Here is a 26,545-nt window from a genome sequence, read left to right as displayed (position 1 = left end):
GTGACCCCAGAAAACTTTGTAAACATTTCAAGAGCACAACATAATCTTGCTTGGATAGGATTAGTTGTACCTAAGCAAAAAAATAAAAGTAAACACGGCCTTGGGCAGTCACAAGTGACAAAATTGGTTACTGTATATCAGTCAAATCGTGGCCTACTGGCTCAAGACTATTTTTTAAACCTTCATTTAGTCCCATTTTAAAACTTAAGTGGTTGAACTTAGCGACGAGAATCATTCAGAAGGAACTGATCTTTGAAAGTACTGCTCCAAATGCGACAACCTATTTGGATCTGTGGTGAGTGAAGTCCGCTATGCGGGTTCTTTGGAGCAGTGTTTCCCAACCGCGCACACTGGTGTGCCGTGAGAGATGTTCAGCTGTGCCGTGGGAAATTGTCCAACATTAAATACCGAGCGCATTGTAAACAGGATCGCCAAACCACAGGTCAGTTAGCGCAAGGCCTGGTAGCCACTTGCTAATCGTGCATGCATGTCAAATCGGAGAATCTTGAGATTTCATGTTGTGCTATCGGCACATACTCAGTTTATGTGTGTGTTGCTGTTAGTGTTGGCTCGTGAGTGAACGATTCGTTCAAAAGAACGATTTGTTTTTCCAGTGAACGAGAGTGAACGAATCACTCCTTAAAGTGATTCGTTCTTTTTTCAGTTCATATGACTTCAACACGTGGGTGCCGGTAATGCGCATTGAAGCAGGTGCCACCTCGCCGTAAATCAAAACGAAGAAGAAAATAACGTAACTTCCCGTTCACGAACGAGTCGTGAATTGCATTTCCCGTTCACCAACTGAACGGATCTGTGAGTGAACGAGTCAGTGAGTGAGTGATTTGCATTTCCAGTTCATCGCGAGAACGGATCAGTGAGGGAACGAATCCTGACTTTCCCGTTCGTGAACGAGTCAATGGGTGAACTGCCTTCCAGTGGATCAGTCAGTGAACGTGTTGCGTCTCCTGGCGTGAACTATGTAAGCCAGAATGTAGATTTATGATTTGCCAAGGAAAGAAAGAACCACTCACTGAAACACCACTTCTTTTAAGCACGTTTTCTCCAAGCTAACGGCTAATTTTATTACATGAAGTGATGCGCCGTTATGCAACAACGGGGAGATTATGCTTCTCTTTGGGTAATCCAGATCAAACAGCCAATCAGAAAGTGGGGGTGAGGGCGGGTGTGGCACTTTTCACTTTCTGTGAAGCTTTGACCATGATTTTTCCCTAATGAAGTGGCCTGTGATTAGGGACACCTGAAAATGGCGGTGTACCTAATAGAGTGTCCGAATGACGTCAGATCAAACAGCCAATCAGAAAGTGGGGGTGAGGGCGGATGTGGCACTTTTCACTTTCACTTAAGCTTTGACCATGATTTTTCCCTAATGAAGTGGGCTGTGATTAGGTACACCTGAAAATGGCGGTGTACTTTAATAGTGTCTGAATGACGTCACAGATCAAACAGCCAATCAGAACGTGGGGGTGAGGGCGGGTGTGGCACTTATCACTTTCACTTGAGCTTTTTCCCTAATGAAGTGGCCTGTGATTAGGTACACCTCATGGACACTTCAATAGGTACACTACACGAGGTAAAAAAAAAAAAAATGAATAAATAAGAAAGTGTAGCGAACGATTCTGTGAACGATTCTTTTGAACAAATATTTTGAGTTTTGAACATGGGTCCGAAGATATTAAAAAGGCGTTGGACTTCCTCACTGAAGAAGTCTCGGCTGTCAGGCTGGAGCAGAAAGCTATCCTTAAGCTGGTTGAGGAGGTTAAAGCTCTCCGCATCCAGAATGAGGAAAATGAAAAGAAAATCACCTTCCTGGAAAGCAGGGTTGCTGACCTGGAGCAAGACACCAGAATGAACGATGTGATCATCTCCGGAGTAAACATCAAACCCCGATCATACGCCCGGGCATTGGCCGCTGGCGAGGGAGGTGAGCCCGGTGAACTGGATGTTAGCTCCACGGAGCAACAGGTGGCTACTTTCCTGCAGTCCAAGGGGATACAGCTGGACTGCGACAACATCGAAACGTGCCACCCTCTGCCCAAGAGGAGCCCCGGAGACAAATCCACTGTCATCATGCGGTTTGTCAACAAAAAACACAAGATTGCATTATTAAAACAAGGAAGAAAGGTGAGAGGAACCGACGTCTACATCAATGAGCACCTGACCAAGCGCAACGCTGATATTGCCAAAAAAGCACGCTACCTGAGGATGCAGAAAAAAATTCAACATACCTGGACTACAAACTGTAAAATATTTATCAAGCTCAATGGAACAACTGAGGAAGCAAAAGTGCTGATGGTAAGAAGTATCGAGGAGCTGAATAGATACCAATGATCATCATGCAGAACTGTAAGGTAAACTCTACTCACAACCATGACACACACCGAAAGAAGTCAAGCATCTACACTTGAAGACAACAGTTACATAACTTAGAGGATTAGTGAACACGACAAATTGGAACTCCAATCATTTCAACACACTGACCACAGTTCACCGGATATGGAACATGATATAGACCCGGATAACAACTTCTTCAACTCAATCAACAATAACTGCAGTTACTATACTGATGAAGAATTTAATAGAATCAACGAAGATAAACTGTCTATGATACATATTAACAGTAGGAGTCTGTATGCCAACTTTACAAACATTAAGGATTAACTTCATCAGTTTACTCGCCCATTCAACATTATTGCAATAACGGAAACATGGATCAACACAGTAAAAGGGGCGGACTTTGAGCTGGAGGGATATGACTTTATACACATAGATCGACAAAACAAAGGTGGAGGAGGAGTTGCGATCTATGTGGAAAAGACATTAAACGTCAGGGTGACACAGGACATGTCAATGGTAGTTAACAACATATCAAAATGCATAACAATTGAAATACTCAAAGAAAAAAAGAAAAATATAATCATTAGCTGTATATATCGGACACCAGGTTCTAGCATTGAACTGTTCACCTTTTATGTTCTGAAGGTGATTTACACACCTTAACAAGACTAATAAATAATGAATTAAGCAAATTACAGGTATGGTTGGACAGCAATAGATTATCCTTAAACCTAAGCAAAACAAGAGTAATACTTTTTGGTAATCACAGAACAAATTTGAAACTAGAGATAAACCTGGATGGGGTTAGTATTGAAAGAGTGAATGAGATTAAATTTTTAGAGGTGACAATAGATGATAAGATCAGTTGGAAATCACAAGTTAAACATGTACAAACTAAAATCTCAAGATGCATCGCAGTATTAAATAGAGCAAAACAGGCTCTGGATCATAAATCACTGCATCCTTTATAATACACTAGTTCTTCCATATTTCATGTATTGTATAGAAATTTGGGGTAATAATTACATGAGCACAATTTATCCACTTATTATTTTACAAAAAAAAGTAATACGTATCATTCATGGGGCAGGATACAGGGATCACACAAATTCATTATTCTTAGAGTTAAAACTCATCAAACTCAAAGATATAGTGGAATTCCGGACAGCACAAATACTTTACAAAGCAAATAATAATCTGTTGCCAACTAATATTCAGAATCTTTTCACTGGAAGGGAAGGGGGTTATAATTTAAGGGGGACATTTAATTACAGGATAAGGAAGGCACGCACAACAACAAAAAACATTCTGTATTTCAATTTGTGGAGTTAAGTTATGGAATACTTTGGAGGAAACGCTCAGGGAATGTTCAAACATCTATCGGTTTAAAAAAAGATATAAAGAAGAAATTATTTTTACAAGGTACAGAAATGAGGGTGTATGAGTATCAGGGGGTGCTTAGTAATTATTGATTTACATTTCTTTGTTGGTTTTGTTTGTCTGTTTGTCTTTGTTTTGTTCATGCTGTTATTTTGTTTATTTTTATCATTCAGGTATCTTTGTGTTGTATTTAAGGTATGTATGTATGTTAAATGTCTGTGTGTGAGATATACGTATGTATTTATATTGTGTAGGTACATGTTTAGTGTCTAGCAATCAGCAGGTGGGAGATGATTTAGTAATTTAGTATTTTGTTGGGATAACTGAGGCAAAATGATTTATAGCTGGGTATTGGGGATTATTAAAAGGGGGTGGGATTAATTGAATAATACTTCTTCCCACTCCTTTTCAGGCATGTGAATGTGATTTATGGTTTCTTTGTGGTTATATCATTATTTCTACTTTTTTAGTTTGTGTGTATGTATGTGTGCATATGTATATATAGGTATATGTATATTTTATAGGTATATATATATATGTATATATGTATGTATGTATGTCTGTATGTGTATATATATGCATTTATTTTGTCATGTCTTTTCATTGTGTACAGTAATTATATATTTTTTTCTTTCACATGTTTGAAATAAACGAAACAAAAATGAGTGAACCGATTCTAAAGATTCAGTTCTTAAAAGAACTGGAATGCACTAGTACAAAAGAGTGCAGACGGTCAAGGGGTGCCAGGTTGAAATAGCTGACTCGTTAGTGACACGGGCTCTCGCTCGGCAAGAACTTGGTTCGATCCCAGGTGTGAGCATATACCTAAATGTGCTTTTAGAATTGGAACCTCACTGCATATGCAAACATATGCAAGTATTTATGTGTAAATACATAAGGTGGCCCGCGTGATCCATTGGTTTGCGCCGCCAACTTGGGGGCGCAAACCAATGGATCACGCCCACTACCTAGGGGGCGGGGTGGAATCCAGTAGTGTAAGGGGCGGGGTGAAGCGAATTAGGGTTACAAATTAGGGTTTAAAGCTAGGGTTAGGGGCAGGCCACCTTATGTATTTACACATAAATACTTGCATTTGATGGCATATGCGTACGCAGCGAGGGTCCAATTCTAAAAGCACGTTCAGGTATATGCTCACACCTGTGGTCAAACTAAGTTCTTTCAGAGCGAGAGCCCGTATCACCAACCAGTCAGCTATTTTGACCTGGTAGCCCTTGGCCGTCTGCAGTCTTTTGTACTAGTGATGTGCATTCCATTCTTTAAAGTGAACTGAATCTTTAGAATCGGTTCACTCAAAAGATTCGTTCAAACGAATCATTCAACAAATCGTCCCCCCCCCCCCACACACGCACACTGATCCTTTTTTTATTATTATTATTTTTTTATATGAATCATATAATCAAAACTCATGGTCAAAGCTTCACGGAAAGTGAAAAATGCCACACCCGCCCTCACCCCCACTTTCTGATTTTTATCTGAGACCTCACCGCCATTTTCAAGTGTACCTAATAACAGGCCACTTTATTAGGGAAATATCATGGTCAAAGGTCACAGGTGTTAAGCTCTAGTCTTCGGGGCCGCATTCCAACATGTTTTCCAAGATTCCCTCGTTAAGTGCACCTGTGTGAAACGTTTTACCTCCTGCAGAACGTGAAAATGAACAAAATCTTTTCACGCAGGTGTGTTTAACGAGGGTAACTTGGAAAACATATTGGAACGCGGCCCCTCGAGGACTGGCGGTCCTGCAGTTTATGTTCTGTAGGAGCTAAAACTTTTCACGCAGGTGCACTTAACAAGGGAATCTTGGAAAACATGTTGGAATGCGGCCCCGAGGACTAGAGCTTGACTCCTGTGACCTTTGACTATGATATTTCCCTAATAAAGTGGCCTGTTATTAGGTACACTTGAAAATGGCGGTGTACCTAATGGAGTGTCCAAGTGACGTCACAGATCAATCAGCCAATCAGGAGGTGGGGGTGAGGGCGGGTGTGGCACTTTTCACTTTCACTTAAGTTTTTCCCCACTGAAGTGGCCTGTGAGTAAGTACACCTCATGGACACTACAATAGGTACACTACACGAGGTAAAAAAAAAGAAAAAAGAATAAATAAATAAGAAAGTGTAGTGAACGATTTGGTGAACGATTCTTTTGAACAAATATTTTGAGTGAACCGATTCTAAATATGCAGTTCACTTAAGAACTGTAATGCACATTACTATTACAAAACAGTGCAGACGACCGCGGGCTTCCAGGTCGAAATAGCCGACTGGATAATGACACGGGCTCTTGCTCGGTAAGAACTTGATTTGATCCCAGGTGTGAGAATGTGCTTTTATTGTGCAAATAACCCTTTATTTATTTATTCTTTCTTTTTTTTTTTACCTCGTGTAGTGTACCTAATCATATCTAATAAACCTAATCTCTCTCTCTCTCTCTCTCTCTCTCTCTCTCTCTCTCTCTCTCTCTCTCTCTATATATATATATATATATATATATATATATATATATATTTTTTTTTTTGTTGGATTTTGTCCACAATTTAGGGAGCGCGCTATCTGCGCCTCACGGCAAATTTCTTCAGATTTAGGAAAATGCTAAGACACTGAAGCAGAAATTATACTTACACAGGTTGGTTGAGTTCAATCACAATTCTTGTTCAGAAAGCTCTGTCTTCACGAAAGTACAATACAGTGCTGGGCCTTTCAAGAGCGGAAAGTCTCCATTCAGAAAAGGCAATGTTCAAGGTTCTTTGATCAGCTTATATTAAGTTGCACATTGTGGGGCGAGATTGATGGGTGATAAATCTTTGGGGTGGGGCAAGTTTGCCATGGGAGTGGGTTCTGGTTATGGGTGATTCGGTGTGTGTGGGGGCTGTTGTCTTCCATCCCGTCTTTCGGCCTTGGTGATCATCTTTGGCCGAGTCCTTGGCTGGCTCCCTCTGGCACCTGCTGGTTTTATCTCCACGAGACCTTCCTGTGAACATTCTTTTCCAATCTTGGACATACACTGTCGTACCTCATTCTTTCAATTTTGTCATTTTGTACGAAATTATGTTAGCTTTTGGCTGTGACATCATTAATCTATTGCTGTTCCCTGACTATGTAAAATTTGTTCTTTTGATACTTCATGTCTTTGCTTATTCTTAGTTTAATCATGCTTCCAACCTTATCTTTTCTTTGTTAGGCAAAATATTTCCCTCTGTGCTTCAGTAGTAATCAAAAACTGGCGTCTAGCATTAGTCAAAACATAAGATACAATCAAGTACTGAACAGTCAAGACGACTCTGGCCGTGTCCATGATTTAGAGAAAAACATCAGGCATGCATCAAAAGACATTTGTTATTTCAAAGTGCTCAGAAATATATATCAGATCATAAAGTTTATAAAAACCTTTCTCACTACCACTTATCAAAAATGTCTAGTTATATCTTTATTGATTTGGTGTGTAGGTATAATTATATGCTTAAAATGTTTCTTTTATCGATTTAATATGTGAGTATACTTTTCTGCTTATGTACTTTATTCAATGAGGTTTGAGCATATCTGTTTTTGTAGCTAGGCAGGACTTTTTGTATTTCGACCCCATTCCTTCAATATATATATATAACACATTCGGAAAAATAACACCATCAACTATAACCCAACAAATACAAAATTAAAACATCAATTTCGGCATAACGTGTGTTGGCTTCTTCAGGCCGTGATCTCCAGCTCTCGCTGGAACGGTTCGCAGCCGAGTGTGAAGGGTCAGCACCTCCAAATCCGAGTCCATGGTCCTCGATCGGAAAAGGGTGGAATGCCCTCTCCGGATCGGGGATGAGATCCTGCCCCAAGTGGAGGAGTTCAAGTATCTTGGAGTCTTGTTCACGAGTGAGGGGAGGATGGAGCGTGAGATCGACAGGTGGATCGGTGCAGCGTCGGCAGTAATGCGGACCCTGTACCGGTCCGTCGTGGTGAAGAGAGAGCTGAGCCAAAAGGCAAAGCTCTCAATTTACCGGTCGATTTACGCTCCTACCCTCACCTATGGTCACGAGCTATGGGTCGTGACCGAAAGAACGAGATCTCGGATACAAGCGGCCGAAATGAGTTTTCTCCGCAGGATGTCCGGGCTCTCCCTTAGAGATAGGGTGAGAAGCGCGGTCATCCGGGAGAGACTCGGAGTAGAGTCGCTACTCCTCCACGTCGAGAGGAGCCAGATGAGGTGGCTCGGGCATCTTATCAGGATGCCTCCTGGACGCCTCCCTGGGGAGGTGTTCCGGGCATGTCCCACCGGTAGGAGACCCCGGGGACGACCCAGGACGCGCTGGAGAGACCATGTCTCTCAGCTGGCCTGGGAACGCCTTGGGATCCCCCGGCATGAGCTGGATGAAGTGGCTGGGGAGAGGGAAGTCTGGGAGTCCCTCCTAAAGCTGCTGCCCCCGCGACCCGACCCAGGATAAGCGGAAGAAGATGGATGGATGGATGGTGTGTTGGCTGGTATAGCTGCAATGCTGTCTGTCACTCAGTCGTGAATCTTCGCGAACGACTAATCAGCAGCGAGCGATAGATGGAGGGGGGATTTTACGAGTCAGTGACGTAATTTCCCGTCCACGAATGAGACGAGTCAAAGACGCAACTTCCTGTTTAGTGTGTGCGTGTGTGGGGGGGAGGGGGGGACGATTCGTTGAACGGTTCGTTTGAACGGATCTTTTGAATGAACTGATTCTAAAGATTCAGTTCACTTAAAAGAACTGGAATGCACATCACTAGTTGCTGTGTGCTTTTACTAACAGAGACACTGACGGCTGTGGTGCGTGTTCGGTCCGATGGAAATCAGAGCATGTAGTTCAATGGGAGAACCTGGATTGTTCATTTTTCACCAATGTAAAATGCACAGTCAAGTCGAGACACCTCGACTCTGATAGCCACTCAGCCGCTGTCAGAACAGCAGAGCGTCTTTAACAGTGACTTTTTTCTTAATGTCGCAATATTTTATAGAACAGTAAACAAAGCCATATTGATTCTTTTGGATTTTGATCACAATCACTTTCAATAGTTTATTCCTTACACTGTCTAAAACCTTTTTTCAAAAACTGTCACTTTCATTTACAAAATACAATTTAAAGAATATTTAGTATTTATTTTTATTCAATTATTCGACTCTCCATACATATATAGGAATAGAACTTTGTCTTTTGTTGTAATATAACTGATTTTAATATAGAAGCTGGATTTTTTTCCAGTGAAAAGGTGTGCAGTGAATGAAAAAAGGTTGGGAAACACTTTGTAGTAACCCTAACCCCATAGAGTATTTTATGGCTACAATTTCCCAGTGTTTACAAAGGACATTGACAGCATCATCCCATACTGTATTTTTTCCTTGCATATAAACCCTTGTGAAGATAAACAGTTCGAATAGTGAATGAATGATTGATTTTTAGTTTGTCCAACTATCTTAAAATATCTAATTGACTTACGGAACGCTAATAAGAATATTCCCCCTCCAAAGAACAGAGGGGGGAGGGGAAATTCAGTTTTCCAGCAGCATTCATACTGCAGCGTGGGTATACAGTATAAAAGACATACAAATGCTTTGCAGGATGACATTTTCAAAGATTTTGGCTGATGCACAGTTGCTGATGGTTGTTGAGGCTTAACTTGGATGGTCAAATTATTGTCTCTTAATGCAACTAATGAACAACAGAAATTCAAAACCTCAGGCCACGGAGAGCAAAACATTTTATTACTAACACGGAAATAGCTCATTTTGTATATTATTATACAGAACCTAACTGCTTTACAAAAACAAAATGATACAATATCACATGTATATACAGTGTAGTAAATATACCATCTCAAATTGTACACAAAGTATTTACAGCTGTCACACCTAATGCATTAAAAACTCAACCCAGACTAGTACACTACTAACATTAATTTTGCATAACATCAAATAAAACATGCCACATTTTTAGGGTTTCTTTACAAATTGAGGACCATTTTTTAATTAGTGCAAGTCAACCACTTGGTTAAGAGGTTATGGACACATCATCCTGACCATTTTCATTCATACAAAGGAAAAACTCAAAACAATGTGTGACTCAAACAAAAGCATGTATTGAGAACTGTCTAGGACGGTTTTCAGATGAAAGGAGCAATTGAAAAATTGAAGTACTGTTTGGGGAGAAATGCAAGCAAATTGAAACGCAAATGAATTTAATGTTATAGTGAGAATGAGTGAAGAGATGCTTGATCCTCAGACGAATAAGAAAAATGAAATTACATTTTGGAGGTTAAGACTGAAGACATTTGGTCCATAGAATAACAATTTAAAATCGGATTTCAACCTACTACAATTTACACACCATTCCAAGTTATACTCAGGACTCAAGTATAACGCAGGACTTATAAACCTCAGAAACATTTTTGTAAAGGCGCCTTACTTCATGGAGTTTTGTCCAGAGAGACATTTAACCATTTTCCCCGAATACATGTGTTTAAAATGAAGACATCAATATAGATGATTGTATTGTACTAGCAATGTAAGCTTGACGTACTTCCCTTGAGTTTACAAAATTGTAGTAATTACTACAAATGAACATAAATTGAAGCATTTGGGGCAAAACGGAGTCAACTACTCAGCTGAAATGTCCAAAACATGCCATCAGTTAAGGGAAACTGGGCAACATCCATTAAGACTTCTCAAAGCAACATAAGCTCAAAATAATTGACTCAAGTAATCATAATTTAGAATAAATTGCTATTTCTCACTCTTTTGAAGGCAAGGTTACCGGTGAAGTGTCCTGTTTTATTTTCGCTTTATGATGACAAGTTGGTTTGAAGCATACTGAGTTTGTGAAGACCAATTGTAACCCTTGATTATACAAATAAAAAGTTGATTATTGCCTAACAAACATTTTTTCATTATCACTGTGTAGACAAATTAAAAGTGTACATTGCTGAAAAATCTGATCACGCTAAAAAAATAGTGTTAGGCCAGATAAACACTCAGCACAGAGCTATTTACAAAGTTGTTTTCCCCACGAACACTATTTGTGTAGCACTATCTAGCTGTACAGGATTAAATACTTTCAGGCAATCGGGTATATGGATGATTGTATAGCTGACGATCACTCGAGACCAGCTGTGATGGGAACATTGCACCTCAGTAATTAGTACCTGTTCTTTGCCCCCTGTGAGGTTTAACATTTACAAATTGTACACACTGAAAATCCTGACAAAGGCACACTATGGAGAAAACGTCAACATCTTCCTTAACATTAGGGCAAGTTGTTTTAGTCTGTCTCTGCAAAACATGTACATGACTTCATCATCTGAGGAGGCCCAGCCGGAAGGTCCTTTATTACAGAATCCGTTTGGTCCATGTCGCCCTTTCATTGAAGGAAAGCCAAAGGATGCAGGTTTTTTTAGGAGGGCAAGAAGCGTCCCATGTAGCCTTTTACAGTTCAGACTGGATTTGTATTAGCGTCATCGAGTTGTATGGGACCTTGGGGAGTGACACCAAGCTGAGCGTCTCTTTCGCCACATACCCTCATACCCTCTTCAACGATCAAAAATCATCTCAAGCAGTACTATGTTAAGCTCATATTATCTCACCTGTCATGCATAAGCAACCATGATGAAGGAGGAGGCTTTTAAACAGTAAAAAGATGGTAAAAAGTTAAATGCAGCATGAGGCCAGGCTTAGCAAATGGGTTGGGGAGTTGGGGAGGGGGGGGGCAACAGAGGAGGAAGAGAAAGGGAAAGCGCCGACAGGGAGATTTCACGGCCCATCACACAATCTTTTTGATGCCAGTTCTCTTGAAGCTGCCGGAGCTGCGTTGCTTCTGGACCTGGCTGGCTGAGCCGTGGCGAGTGCGACCCCCACTGGACAGGGCTGAGCTGGGGGACAACTGGACATTCTCTTTATCCACACCTACAGACAGATGCAGGAAGGGATTAATGATGTTTACCAGTATATTTGGATGACAACAGATGAAAAATCAATCAAACTTGCTTTGGTATGAATTTTGTCCCAAACAATCATGTTGGAATGGAGGAAGGAACTCCATATAAGTTGGCCCACAGCAATCTTCTGTAATACAGTAAGTATTACTTACCATTTGTAGTGAAAGACTAAGACATACAGTGTAGTTCGAATTGATTTACACTGGTAATTTTCCCGACTTTGTCAGATTTTACAAGGTAAGGACTGGTAGTGCATCGGTTTTCGTTTTGCTACATGGAGTCCTTAGATTATGGGTTCCGCTCTTTCGATGGTGACATCACCCAGTCGGAACATTCCATAGTCTACAGCAGTGGTTCCCAAACTTTTTCAGTCTCCAAATTTGTGGACCACCTGGTCCACAAATTTGGAGACCACGGACCACTAGAGGGTCGCGGACCCCTGGTCTCCAGTATCAGCAACTTAAGCTAATGCAGTATTAAAGTCATAATTAACAATCAATGTTTGTAAGAGACAAAGAACTCAAAGGCCATACAAACATACCTACCGTATTTGCCGGTGTATAAGTCGACTCGGTGTATAAGTCGACCCCCTAAAATTCGACGGAAATTTACGATTTTATGATATATCGAGCTCAATTGTTGCATTATATTAAACTTCAAAATTCAATCAGAAATATGCGAAATTTATTGACGAAATGTGTTCAAATTCCGGGAGGCCGTGCGCATGCGCAGTGGCCGGAAATAACTCCAGCCGAGCGGATCGGCTGTTTATAAGCACCGCGGAGGAGATCGCGGAGCCTCATTCGACTTCCAGCGGCCGGCGAGCTCGCGCACGCCGCCCGGCACCAACGGGAGGCCGGAAATAGCTCCAAGCCGAGCGGATCGGCACTTTATAAGCACCACGGAGGAGATCGCGGAGCCTCATTCGACTTCCAGCGGCCAGCGCACTCGCGCACGACGCCTGGCACCACCGGGAGGCCGTGCGCACGCGCCAAGTGGCCGGAAATAGCTCCCGCCGAGCGGATCGGCTCTTTATAAGCACCGCGGAGGAGATCGCGGAGCCTCATTCGACTTCCAGCGGCCGGCGAGCTCGCGTACGCTGCCCGGCACATCCGGGAGGCCGTGCGCACGCGCCAAGTGGACGAAAATAGCTCCCGCCGAGCGGATCGGCTGTTTATAAGCACCGCGGAGGAGATCGCGGAGCCTCATTCGACTTCCAGCGGCCGGCGAGCTCGCACACCCGCCCGGCACATCCGGGAGGCCGTGCGCACGCGCCAAGTGGCCGAAAATAGCTCCCGCCGAGCGGATCGGCACTTTATAAGCACCGCGGATGAAATCGCGGAGCCTCATTCGACTTCCAGCGGCCGGCGAGCTCGCGCACGCCGCCCGGCACATCCGGGAGGCCGTGCGCACGCGCCAAGTGGCCGAAAATAGCTCCCGCCGAGCGGATCGGCTGTTTATAAGCACCGCAGAGGAGATCGCGGAGCCTCATTCGACTTCCAGCGGCCGGCGAGCTCGCGCACGCCGCCCGGCACATCCGGGAGGCCGTGCGCACGCGCAAAGTGGCCGAAAATAGCTCCCGCCGAGCGGGTCGGCACTTTATAAGCACCGCGGATGAAATCGCGGAGCCTCATTCGACTTCCAGCGGGCCGCGCACTCGCGCACGCCGCCCGGTTCAAATTTTCTAAATGCCAACGGCTCTTGCGCCATAAAGAGTCCGCCTCGGCTGGTTCCCCATGTCGGCCAGAACAAGTGAAAATTCGGCCTCTTCCCCTGGAAGTCTGGCCAAGTTTGGCGTATATTTTCTAAGTGCCAACGACTCAACCGCCGTAAAGTGTCCGCCTCGGCTGGTTCCCCATGTCGGCCACCACAAGTGAAAATTCGGCCTCTTCCCCTGGAAGTCCGGCCAAGTTTGGCGAATATTTTCTAAGTGCCAACGACTCAACCGCCGTAAAGTGTCCGCCTCGGCTGGTTCCTCCGGTCGGCCAGAACAAGTGAAAATTCGGCCTCTTCCCCTGGAAGTCTGGCCAAGTTTGGCGAATATTTTCTAAGTGCCAACGACATTCATTTAGACATGGCGATTGAATGTTTACGTACCGGTAGTTATTGTCGTTGCTTGACGCGCGATGACTCGCACATTTGCTCAATACCCAGTACTTCCCCCTAGCAGTCATCGTCGCTGCCTGGCTTTCGATGTCCGTTATTGAGGTGAGAATATTTGAAATTGTTGCTGAGGATGCGTGTTAATGCGAAGAACGCTTTATAATGATTCAGTTTCTCGCTGTTTGATGAGCCTGACGGACGCACACCCACGCACAATGAGATGCATGAGAAACGGCCTTGGTTACCATCACATTTGAAGCGATGAATACGAAGTTAAATTTTATGACTCGGTGTATAAGTCGAGGTCGATTTTTTTCGGTCGATTTTGGATCAAAAAAGGTCGACCAATACACCGGCAAATACGGTATCTTTCAAAAAACAGTAAGCACAGGAATAGAGTTGTTAGGTATGATCATATGTCAGGGCTTTGGTAAGGACCTCCAATACTCCAATAAAAGCATTTGCCCCTTTCCTGTTTCCTGACTTTCTTGCACGTAAGTATTTACCTTATTGGCCCGAATATAAGACGACCCTGATTATAAGACGACCCCCTCTTTTTCAAGACTCAAGTTTGAAAAAGACTTTTTGAACACCAAATTTAATTTTTATACAGAAAATAATTCAATCTGAAACAAATGATTATAACAATATATTCGAGAAAAAAAGCATGTTATTTTGCCGCATTCAAATCATGCAAAAACTGTCTATCACAACTTAATATCTGAACATTTAAATATGTAAACTAAAGTGCGATCACATTTGTAAATGAATGGCTTCTGGTTTTTGAAATGTAAATAAACAAATCTACTGTGATAAAACAACAAAATTGCAATAACTGCATTAACCATCAAAGTGAAGTCTAACTGTAGTCTTGAAAAAAATCAGAATAGGGAAAAACATTGCAATTATATAATGTAAACTGCTACCGCTATTGTTGGGGAGCCTGAGGACTGTATAGGGGGTTGGCTCGGATGGTTACAGTCCCCAAGACCCCGAATGTAAGACGACCCCCACTTTTTCAGTCTTATTTCAATGCAAAAAACACAGTCTTTTATTCGGGCCAATACGGTACTCACTTTGTGTCAAAGACGCACACAATCACAGCAACATACTCAGTCGATAGTAGCAACTTTTAACTTACCGCTGCGCACAAAAGTCAAAGTCCCAATGATCATCGTCATACACACATCTGGGTGTGGTGAAATTTGTCCTCTGCATTTAACCCATCCCCATGTGATTTTGATCCATCCCCTGGGGGAGAGGGGAGCAGTGAGCAGCAGCGGTGCCGCGCTCGGGAATCATTTGGTGATCTAACCCCCCAATTCCAACCCCAAATGCTGAGTGCCAAGCAGGGAGGCAATGGGTCCCATTTTTATAGTCTTTGGTATGACCCGGCCAGGGTTTGAACCCACAACCTTCCAGTCTCAAGGCGGACACTCTACTACTAGGCCACTGAACTGAGCAAGCTCCAACAACCGCGATAAGCTGAGGAAATTTTTGGCCGAATAAAAGACAGTGTTTTTTGCATTGAAATAAGACTGAAAAAGTGGGGGTCGTCTTACATTCGGGGTTCTAGACATTATACCCATATACTTGTGGGCAGCGGAAAGTTAAAGGTTGCTGGTATCGACTGAGTTGCTGTGATCATGTGCGTCTTTGACACAAAGTGAGTATATACATTTCATCGTTACTACTGTCTACTGTTGTGCCGTTTATCTGATTGCGGTTTGTTTCGTGTGTGCTCCATTTGATTGATAGCTTTGGCACGCTCCTTTAAGTTTGCCTCGCATCGTACGAGTAGCCGTTACGCAGCAGCACGGCGACTAACGGTTGCCAGCAAATGTATTTTGTTGTCTCGATGACTTATGTTTGGTCTGTTGCCCAGAGTATTTCATTTATGGTTATCTAGTATAGCGGAACCGTTACGCGCAGTTAGTTATGTAATGTGTGCCGTCTACGAGTGTTGTGTGACGTCAGAAGTTGAGCGTTGACTTACGTGCTGTATTTCTGTCTGTTGCAGAACCACACACACACACACACACACACCACACAAACCACACACACTTCACACAAGAATCACATTCACACACCCAAACACTCACCCATGTACACTACACATAACTGCTCTCACATCCTTACGACCAAATCCGTGCCTATTTTGATGTCTCAATGACTTACCGTGTTTTTCCGCACTATTAGGCGTACTTAAAAACTTAAAATTTACTCAAAAAACCACAGTGCGCCTTATAATGCAGAGTGCCTTATATATGGATCAATTGATGAATTTGTTGATCCATACTGGTTGTACACAGCGCTCTGCCAAAATGTTTCAGTACGTTGTAGTATGACTAGTAAATTACAAGGTCGCATCGCTTCCCAGCATTACGGTAACCGTGGTCGGGGGGCGTCGCTGTTGTACCCGCGAGGCTATTTTATTTCAAAATAGGCTGTTCCGTTAATGTTTTTGAGTACGTTTACGGATCAATATTCAACGGAATCACAAATAAGCAGCACCAATGTGTTAAATCAGTATTTAGTCGGTTCCGATCACTTTTATGGGAGTGTTTGAGAAACGCGATTGTTTACAGGGGGCTGCCACGACACTTTGCTGAGGCTCATGGGAGTCTACGAACTGAGGCTCATGGGAGTTTGCTGGTGGCCAATGCTATAATGATAGCATGATGCACGAGGCTATTTCATCTCAAAATAGGCTGCTCCGTTAATGTTTCGAGTAAATTTACGGATCGATATGGAAGGAAAACATAAGTTAGCAGTACCAATGTGTTAGATCAAACTTTATTCAGTTCCAATCATTTCATAGGAGATAGTTTGAGAAAAGCAATTGTTTACAGGGGGCTGCCACGACACTTTGCTGAGGCTCATGGGAGTCTGCGAGCTACGGCTCATGGGAGTTTGCGGGTGGCTAATGCTATAATGATAGCTGCTACACGCACGAGGCTATTTCATCTCGAAATAGGCTGCTCCGTTAATGTTTCGAGTAAATTTACGGATCGATATGGAAGGGAAACATAAGTAAGCAGTACCAATGTGTTAGATCGAACTTTAGTCAGTTCCGATCATTTTATAGGGGATAGTTTGAGAAACGTGATTGTTTACAGAGGGCTCATTAGTTATTGGTAATTGGATGCATACCGCAATCCTAGTCAACCTCAGTTTGTTGCAGTATAGCATCTATTTTATGCGCCTTTTAATGCACCCTATATATGAAATAATTTCTAAAATAAAAAATTCACTGAGGGTGCGCCTTATAGTCCAGTGCGCCTTTTGGTGCAAAAACTACGGTATGTTTGGTGTGTTGCAGAGTGTATTTCATTTATGGTTATTTTGTATAGCGGAACCGTTACACGCAGTTAGTTATGTAATGTGTGCCGTCTACTAGTGTTGGGTGACATCAGAAGTTGAGCGTTGACTTATGTGCTGTATTTCTGTCTGTTGCAGAACCACACACACACACACACACACACACACCACACAAACCACACACACTTCACACGCTTCACACAAGAATCACATTCACACACCCAAACACTCACCCATGTACACTACACATAACTGCTCTCACATCCTTACGACCAAATCCGTGCCTATACCCTTTTGCCAGTTCGCCTGTATGACCCTATGAGCCACAGTGTCCGTTACTTTTTTTGCCAATAACTCAGTAAAGCATTCAAAACGGAACCACGTCTTCCCTCCTGTGTTCTGACCGACACCCGGGGGCAAAAAGAGCATAACCATCTGAGCCAACCCCCTATACCCTATGTCGTCTTATAATCGGGGTCGTCTTATATTCGGGCCAATATGGTAATGGAACGTTCATTCTGCCTTCAACCACCTCATTCTGCCAGCGATGTAGCGCCATCATATAAGAAAAAAAGGGCAGTTCATGCTCGAAAGCCTTGTTAAATGACCGAGTTTAAAAAATTCTGCAAAAACCATTGGGTTGGTATTCCTCCAAAGGGATCTGAAAGAGGAAAATACTGTTTCATAGCAGTTTATATAAATTAGTTTACGTCGAGCCATCTTGCTTCACTGCACTATGTCAAATCTTTTTTAGGAAGCTAGCATTCTGTGTGCGTGTGTGCATTGTATACGTGTGTGCATCGTGTGCGTGAGACCTGGTGAGTGTTGCGAGGTGGCCAGGGAGGTCATGGAGTTCGATAGGTTGAGGTTGGCAGTGATGCTGAGCTGGCTCTGGCTGGCGGGTGGATAAGGGGAAGTGGGCGTTCGTAACTGTTCTTCCCCTCGCTCCTCCTCAGCTGCTGGCAGGTAGCTGTCAATCAATGCCTCAAGGAACTTGACAATCAGCTCAGCATAGTCTGGTATTTGGGTTTGCTATAGGGTGGAGAGAACATTTTAAGGGAGTAGAATGAGGATGGTTCATTTTTACCTAACTCAGTCGAGTTTATGTATTTTTTCTTTAAAAACACCAGCTTTAAACGAGGAATAAGGCCACACATCCATTCCCTTCATGTCTTGGTTGATGAAGTCAAGAAAGGAAGCGATCACAATTTCCCCATTGGAAATCACTGTAAAGACTATCGCTTAAAATGCCCCAAAACAGATATCAATTGGCACTAACATTTCTATGGACATCTCTACTTATGACTACTTCAACATATATCATAAGGATTAGCCTCTCCGTGGCTGATTTAAGAGAAATGAGTAGCCTCTCTGCAGTTGAAGTGTCCTGTCACGTCTACTTCCTTTCACCAGTCATACGCAAAAACTATGCAATCCGAGAGGCTTTATGTAAGCAGAATTGTTCATATGTCGTTATATATTCAAATGAAATTGGTAAGTTTCCTTTGCACCGCTACGTATGGATGTCTGCCTTAACTATGTTTTAACCATTATAGCCATGTCCAAATAAAGGCTTTTTATATTTTTCCATCAAGACAGTGCCTTGGATTCCTTCCTTTTGGTAAGGGTTTCTTTGAAGTTCATGTATGGGGGTACCACCTCTGCCGCCTATCTGAAAAGTAGGTGCTTTAAATGGCCACACTCAGCTGAAGGGTCGGCCTCCTCACTGGAACCCAGGTGCTCCCAATCTTTCCAACAAGGTGACCTCCGGGTGATATGACGTGGTCTGGGTCGAGCCTCTTAGCAGAGTCACGAGCTGGCTGACACGTTTGTATTTGTAAATTTTCATCTTTAGGTTTCTTTTCTTCTTTCTTCTTTTTTTAAGTTTTCACTCGCACTCTACAGTAGACTTGGGGTGCGTCCAATGACCACTCACACAATCGGAAAACTCAATATTTGCATCATAAAGCAATGATGAGGACGTGAGCACATTGCAAGGAGTACATGGAACCAAAAAAAACAGCATAATAATTAAACGCGGAAATTAAGACAATGTAAAAAGTGTTTATTCAAGAAAAAGTCACACACTTTTGCATTCATTACATCAGCAAAGTTTTGTGATGAAATTGTTATTAATAATTTTTTATTAGTAATATTAATAAAGGCAGACACTGAGTGTGGCCGTTTAAAGCACCTGCTTTTCGAATAGGCAGCGGAGGTGTTATCCCACACGTGTACTTCAAGGGAAATGTAAGTCAAATGAACCCTCACCAATCTAAATCAACTGTTTAACAACTAATATACCGTATGTACTCAGCTGGTATAAAGCCTCTTGGAACGCGTTGTGTTTGCGTATGTTGGTGACTGGTGAAAGGAAATAGACATGATAGAGCATTTCAGCTGCAGAGAAGCTGCTCATTTCTCTTAAATCAGCCACAGAGAGGCTAATACTTGTGATATGTTGAAGTAGTCATAAATAGAGATGTCCATGTAAACATTGGCACCAATTGATAGCAGTTTTTGGACATTTTAAGCTATTGTCTGTAAAATGATTTCCAATGTGGAAATTGTGATTTCTTCCTTTCGTGACGTAGTCAGGTTGATCTGTCAAATCAAGCAGACTCCGCCCATAAAGTGGGCGTCAGTAAGTGTACCGCCCTTCTGTTCCAAAGGACTGTTAAATCTCTTCTGAGTTTTTTTTTTTTCAGGGGGGAATTGTAGGACTGACATAAATTTTAATGCAGTTTTATCTCATACGTAAGTTGGCTCATTTTACTCTCCCTTTAAGTTTGAAATGCATGTTCCATAGCTCATGTAATGTTTTGGCAAGCAAGCAAACCTAGGTATAGGGGAGTTGGTCTAATTAACACACACTATAACAAAAATCCCTCTCACCTTTGAGAAAGGACCAGCAAATCTCCAAAGTCCATTAAAACCAAAACCTAATAAAACAAAGGAGATTAGCAAGGGCAATGTAACTGAGAAAGTGATAGACAGGGTTGGGGAGTTTCAATAGCTCTGCTTTGCATCTCAGTTCCACATTACACATTTGGAACAATGTCACTTGGAACCACAGTGCAGAGAAAACACATGAGGCCACTAGTATATCTTACTTTGTAAATAGGAGGGCTGGTACTGTGGTGGTGACTCCTCGTGATACACCACACTCTGGACAATGCCATGAACAGGGTTCAGGAGGTTTGTGTCCTGGCACATGGACAGCACAGTGTTGATCTTGGAGTCCAGCAAGTTGTGACTAAGGACAAAGACACACATACATGCGTGAACACGATCATACACAAGATGTTAGCTAATGCTCAAACTACATGGTGCAGAGTCAATGGTTTTATTTCCTTTTATGTCATCAAACTGACAAATTAGTTTGCCATGTGTTTATTTGACCCCCTCAAATTTGGAGGCACACCAATTTGTTCCAGCAACGACAGGTGATGGAAATCATTTTATAAATAGAGTTGGGAGTCCCAGAGCCTGACCCAGGGCGGTAGGCAGGGTACACCCTGAACTGGTCTCTTTTTCAACATAAACAACTAAAACATTTGGAACTTTGTTAAAATATTCTAAACTTGCTCTCAGAGGTTATACTCATGTAGAAATTACTTGCATCTAGCAAGAATCTTACTAACTTTGGAAAATTCTCTCACAAAATAAAAAAAAAAAAAATCTTAAGACTATAAACAAACTATTACGATATCCACACACTGCTGCTACTGGTGTTCCGTGTACAAGATGAGTTTATCCTGTCACACGTTGCTTCAGCAAATGCTTAAACTAGATGAAGATGGACTGTAAGCATATAGGTTGGTTACTTACACAACTGGAAAAACCTTTGGGAAGACAACACTCGCTTCAGCCAAATACTCATAAAGAATTCGCTGATCAAAGTCATCCGTGGTGTATTTAACCTGGGTGGCCTGGTAAATATGACAGCAATGAACCGTTAGCAAAGGTAAGGAGGACTGCGTAACTAACAGAACACAGTAGAATTCCTCACCAGCACAGTGAGAAGGAGAGCCTGGATCTTAGGGTCAGTGAGCACCTCCTCGTCCAGCAGAACATTGGACTCGGAGACAGACACTTTGCGAAGATGAGAGTTTCCAATTCTTTGTGTCTCTGAATTTATGAATGACATGAAATGTGTAAGCAAACCATTACATGAAACAAAGAAAATTCCTGAATCTAACATACCCATTTCATAATCGTTTTCGGCAACCCGCCTCATTTTAGGCGGTGTTGTCATGCCTGATTCCATCTCAGATCTCTTTGGTGCTTTGGAGTCGGATATGAGATGATCAAAGCTTTTCCTGGTGCCTAATAAACATGCAACAACAAGAAAATGTATCTACTGAATACGTACGGGGAAAAATCACTGATGCGGTAGGGATTAGGTTGTACCCAAAAGCTTCTTTGTAGTAGCTTGTGAAGGCTGACCCATGTCCAGACTCATTGACTTGCGTGTACGTGGGCTGATCTGCCCCACTGTGGGGTAATGAGCTGAAAGATAGCGCTCTGAAAACTGAGGGGATGTCCATGGTTGTGTTTCTCGCAGTGGTCTGTGAGGAATTGAGGGGGAAAAGGACAAATGTGATCATAGCTAGTTGACATGAAAGCTCAGGTCATATGTCTGTCAGAAATTATGAACTGTGTAAAGTATATTTTGTATGTCTTCGGAAATTATGAACTGTGTAAAATATATTTTGTATGTCTCCTTGCAGTTTTACTTGCATCACAAGGCTTGCCAAACAGTTTAGAATGGGGCGGGAGTGTCCAAACTTTGTGAAATTTGGGTATTTAGGATCAAAGCCCTCCGTAGCCGACTGGTATTTTCGATCACCTTTATTTTGAGACTTTTCAAAGTCAGAAATACCACCAGCTACATTTTGCATTTGACCAAGATTTACATACATTTTCAATGTAATGCAGTTGGCTTATTGCACAACTAAAGCTTCAGTTTACCATCTATCCAGTTTACCTGCAGCTGGGATCACTGATAAGAGTAGAGTAGGTGTCCATTGGTACGGGGTCCACTGAGAGGTCTGAAATCAGCAGTGACTTCCTATGTTTGAGGCTGCAACGACTTCGGACCTCTTCAGAAACAGTAAGCAGTGCTACAAAGAACCACATTAAAAATTTTACAAATAAAGGCAAGGCAAATCTAAAATATACCTATTTGTTATATACCAGCCAAATAAGCCACGCTCTGGGTGTTCACTTCAAACTTGTCACATTTTAGGTGCTTGCTGATAAGAGCCAACAGCGTGTGCAGGATTCTCACTGTTCTTGCTACTGTGGTGGCTGATGGATGTCTGTAGCCTGGAAATGCATTACCAAAAACACAGATGGCATAAGCAAGAGTATCCAAAATTTTCAATGTTCAACTGATAAATACATTTGATGAATGTTCTGTGACACGCAATCATCTACATAGGCAAAAGACACATTTAGAAATTCAGCGCTATTTATTGCCTAAATATATTAATGCCCCTAACCTTACCTTCTATCTGATCCAATTGGAAGTCAAAGCTAATATGTACATCTCAGGTCTTATATTCAATGCTTGATAAACAAATGTTGTAGTCAAAAGGAATTGCTTCTGTTTCAATACTTTTGGAGTGGAATGTCGGCACTAGTTAGGTCGTCCTCAGATGAGCTTCCATAGTCGAAGCTATACATTGCTAGTAATGACTGTGGGGCGCAGCTCCTGACAGCATCCCCAATCCAACCCTTAATACTGAGTGTCAAACAGGGAGGCACCGGGTTCCATTTTATAGTCTTTTTGGCATGACTCAGCCGGGGATCGAACCCACGATCTTCCAGGCTCAGGGCGGACACTCATACCACAAGGCCACTGAGCTGGTTATACGAGGCAGTAGCACTAGCACTAGGGTTGGACAATTACTCAAAACTTAATTGTGATTGTGGCTTCTCACCAGCCTAAAGGCTATGCAAACCACTCCCTCATAATATTACCTTGGTGGGAGTTTTTACCTTTGAGTAGGTGGCCCACAAGTGCAAAGTTGAAGTTGGCACTGAAGTTGAGGCCCACAAAGTGATCCATCTGCTTACAGTGCCATTCCAAAGGGCGCCTAATCTCCATGAACACCTCTTCTGGACTCTGAAGGAGACATAAAACGTAAACTTTTTTTTAATGAATTAATACATAACCTGTTATAAAAATGTAAAAAGACCATCATCCAATGTCATGAAGTACTTTATTGGTGCTTCAGTGGGCTCTCAATGTTTTACCATTTTGAACATGATTGACAACATTCAACCTGAGTTCATCTGTTAACTACCGTATTTTTCGGACTATAAGTCGCGTTTTTTTTCATAGTTTGGGTGGGGGGGCGACTTATACTCAGGAGCGACTTATATGTGTAATTCACAAATTTTTACTTGATCATTAACATTACTTACTTACTAGTATAGTTGATCACCTCACATGTTATTTTCACTTTAAAATGCACGAGGGCGCACTATGGCTGTAGAAAAATTGGAGCCTCACTGACAGAGTTCCATTCACTGACTTCCGGAGTCAGGATATTTAATGATTTGGAGTGACACAGACGGTTCGATAAACTTATTTATGTTATGGTTATTTGATATATAGTTTATTTAGAGTAACAACATCTATGTTGTTAGACTTCAGTAGTTTACGATTGTCTAGCAAGGCCGTGAAGGCAGCATGGGGGGAAGAGTGATCATCATCGCTTGCTGTGTTGGCTCATATGTTGAGCTCTTGTTTTGTGAAATAAAGAGCCGGTTACCAAACCCACGTCTTGCCTGGTACTTTGGTAACGCTACAATATAGTTATATAGTATGTACAGTCAAACCTCGGTTTTCGACCACAATCCGATCCAGAAGGCGGTTCGAAAAGCAAATCGTTCGAATTCCAAATCTATTTTTCCTATTACAAATAATGGAAAAATTTTAATTCGTTCCAAGACAAAAAAAAACGGCTTTTTTAAGCATTTTTTCATTTACGCATTTTTGTCCGATCGCGCAACTGCAGCGCATCGCCGAATGCGCAACCGTAGCGCGCAGCCGACCGCGCAACTGCACCGCACTGGTCGCATTATGGTGACAGAGCTGTCGCTGAGATTTAGAAAATATTTTGAAGTCCTGATGTACTTTCCAAAATTTAAGTGGACCTCAGTGCGCAGGGAGCTTAATTTGGTCCGATTGCGCAACTGCAGCGCACCGCCGTACGCGCAACCATAGCGCGCCGCCGACCGCGCAACTGCACCGCACTGGTCGCGTTATTGTGACAGAGCCTTCGCTGAAATTTAGAAAATATTTTAAGTCCTGATGTACTTTCCAAAATTTAAGTGGACCTCAGTGCGCAGGGAGCTTAATTTGGTCTGATTGCGCAACCGCAGCGCGCCGGCCGCTCACTGTTGCATTGCTTTAAGAGCGTCTTTGTGTTTTAGGATGGCTTTACTGCTCCCACTTGCTTTCTTTGGAGGCATGATTAAGGGTTAATACAATAACAACGGAGTCAGCCGGGATCCGGGCCGCGCGATTGGGCTTTTTCGGGTCCTCTCGGTTCATCTCGCGATGTTCAACCTCCGAAATTTGTTTGACAACCGAAGCAAAACAATCTCAAATTTTTCGTTCGAATTCCGATTTGTTCGAGAACCGGGACGTTTGAAAACCGAGGTTTGACTGTAACTACATATATTGTACTCCCCGGGAGTCCCAGCCGCAATTGGCGGCATACGGAGAGTCCGCGCCGCAATCGGCGGCATTCGGGGAGTCTGCGCCGCAATCGGCAGCATACCGGTAGTCCCAGCCGCAATCGCAATCGGCGGCATTCGGGGAGTCCGCGTGCAATCGGCAACATTCAGGGAGTCCGCGCCACAATTGGCGGCATACGGGGAGTCCCAGCCGCAATCGACGGCATACGTGGAGTCCCAGCTGCAATCGGCGGCATACGGGAAGTCCCAGCCGCAATCGGCGGCATACGGGGAGTGACTATAATATATACATAGATCTGTGGAATAATTGGAGCCGCAACTGACGACGAGTCTGACGTCAGCAGCGCATGGAGTTCTGGAGTCAACAGCTGTTTATTTTTATTTTTTTTTAAGTGACACAGAAGAGGAAGATTTCGATGGATTTAATGATTTGGAGTGACGTGGATGGTTTGTTAAAATTGTTGTTTATATTAAAGTTTTATATATAGTTTATATGGGACATGGAATGTCACCTCTCTGGCTGGAAAGGAGCCCGAGCTGGTGTGCGAGGCAGAAAAGTTCCAAATAGACATAGTCGGACTTGCCTCCACGCACAGTTTGGGTTCCGGTACAAGCCCTCTCGAGAGGGGCTGGACTCTTCCACTCTGGAGTTGCCCACGGTGAGAGGCGTCGAGCAGGTGTGGGTATACTTATTGCCTGCCGGCTGGGCGCCTGCACATTGGGGTTCAACCCGGTGAACGAGAGGGTAGCCTCCCTCCGCCTTCGGGTGGGGGGACGGGTCCTGACTGTTGTTTGTGTCTGTGCACCAAACAGCAGCTCAGAGTAACCACCCTTCTTGGAGTCCCTGGAGGAAATGCTGGAGAGCGCTCCTTCTGGGGACTCCATCGTTCTACTGGGTGACTTCAATGCTCACGTGGGCAATGACAGTGAGATCTGGAAGGGCGTGATTGGATGACTCTAGGATCGAGGAACGGCTCCCCCGATCTGAACCCTATTATTGGACTCCTGTGCTTGACACGGATTTTCTATAATGAACACCATGTTCAAATATAAGGGTGTCCATGTGTGCACTTGGCACCAGGACACCCTAGGCCGCAATTCGATGATCGACTTTGTAGTCGTGTCATCGGATTTGCGGCCGCATGTTTTGGACACTCGGGCGAAGAGAGGGGCGGACCTCCAACTGATCACCACCTGGTGGTGGGTTGGCTCCGATGGTGGGGGAAGATGCCGGTCCGACCTGGCAGACCCAAACGCTCTGTGAGGGTCTGCTGGGAACGTCTGGCAGAATCCCCTGTCAGGAAGAGCTTCAACTCCCACCTCCGGCAGAGCTTTTCCCACGTCCCGGGGGAGGCGGGGGACATTGAGTCCGAGTGGACCATGTTCCGCGCCTCCATTGTGGAGTCGGCCGACTGGAGCTGTGGCCGTAAGGTCGTTGGTGCCTGTCGTGGTAGCAATCCCCGAACCCGCTGGTGGACACCGGCAGTAAGGGATGCCGTCAAGCTGAAGGAGTCCTATCGGGCTGTTTTGGCCTGCGGGACTCCGGAAGCAGGTGACAGGTACCAGATGGCCAAGCGGAATGCGGCTGCTGAGGCAAAACCCCGGGCGTAGGAGGAGTTTGGCGAGGACATGGAGAATGACTTCCGGACGGTTTCGAGAAAATTCTGGTCCACCATCCGGCGTCTCAGGAGGGGGAAGCACTGCAA

The 26,545-nt window shown here is 43.4% G+C and overlaps 1 protein-coding gene across 3 annotated transcripts in view; it reads right to left on the bottom strand.

Annotated features, from left to right (window-relative positions):
* Window positions 1–9,453: 9,453 nt before the first annotated feature.
* nf1a (neurofibromin 1a) overlaps window positions 9,454–26,545 on the bottom strand; it is a 165,778-nt gene continuing 148,686 nt past the window's right edge. For all 3 annotated transcript variants that reach the window (XM_088380782.1, XM_088380781.1, XM_088380783.1), the window contains 11 exons: window positions 23,130–23,256; window positions 22,323–22,454; window positions 22,114–22,249; window positions 21,537–21,694; window positions 21,330–21,452; window positions 21,136–21,254; window positions 20,955–21,055; window positions 20,237–20,379; window positions 20,019–20,065; window positions 17,939–18,155; window positions 9,454–11,667 (listed from right to left, as the gene is read on the bottom strand). In XM_088380782.1, the coding sequence (XP_088236908.1) occupies window positions 11,525–11,667; window positions 17,939–18,155; window positions 20,019–20,065; window positions 20,237–20,379; window positions 20,955–21,055; window positions 21,136–21,254; window positions 21,330–21,452; window positions 21,537–21,694; window positions 22,114–22,249; window positions 22,323–22,454; window positions 23,130–23,256 (1,446 nt within the window). In that variant the 3' untranslated portion in view covers window positions 9,454–11,524. The remainder of the gene's footprint in view (window positions 11,668–17,938; window positions 18,156–20,018; window positions 20,066–20,236; window positions 20,380–20,954; window positions 21,056–21,135; window positions 21,255–21,329; window positions 21,453–21,536; window positions 21,695–22,113; window positions 22,250–22,322; window positions 22,455–23,129; window positions 23,257–26,545) is intronic.

The sequence above is a fragment of the Syngnathus floridae genome, chromosome 7 (genome assembly GCF_059516105.1).
Source record: "Syngnathus floridae isolate MCC-2025c chromosome 7, RoL_Sflo_1.0, whole genome shotgun sequence".
Lineage (NCBI taxonomy): Eukaryota > Metazoa > Chordata > Actinopteri > Syngnathiformes > Syngnathidae > Syngnathus > Syngnathus floridae.
Note: the sequence above shows the minus strand (reverse complement) of the source record. Positions and strands in the feature narration are given on the sequence as shown.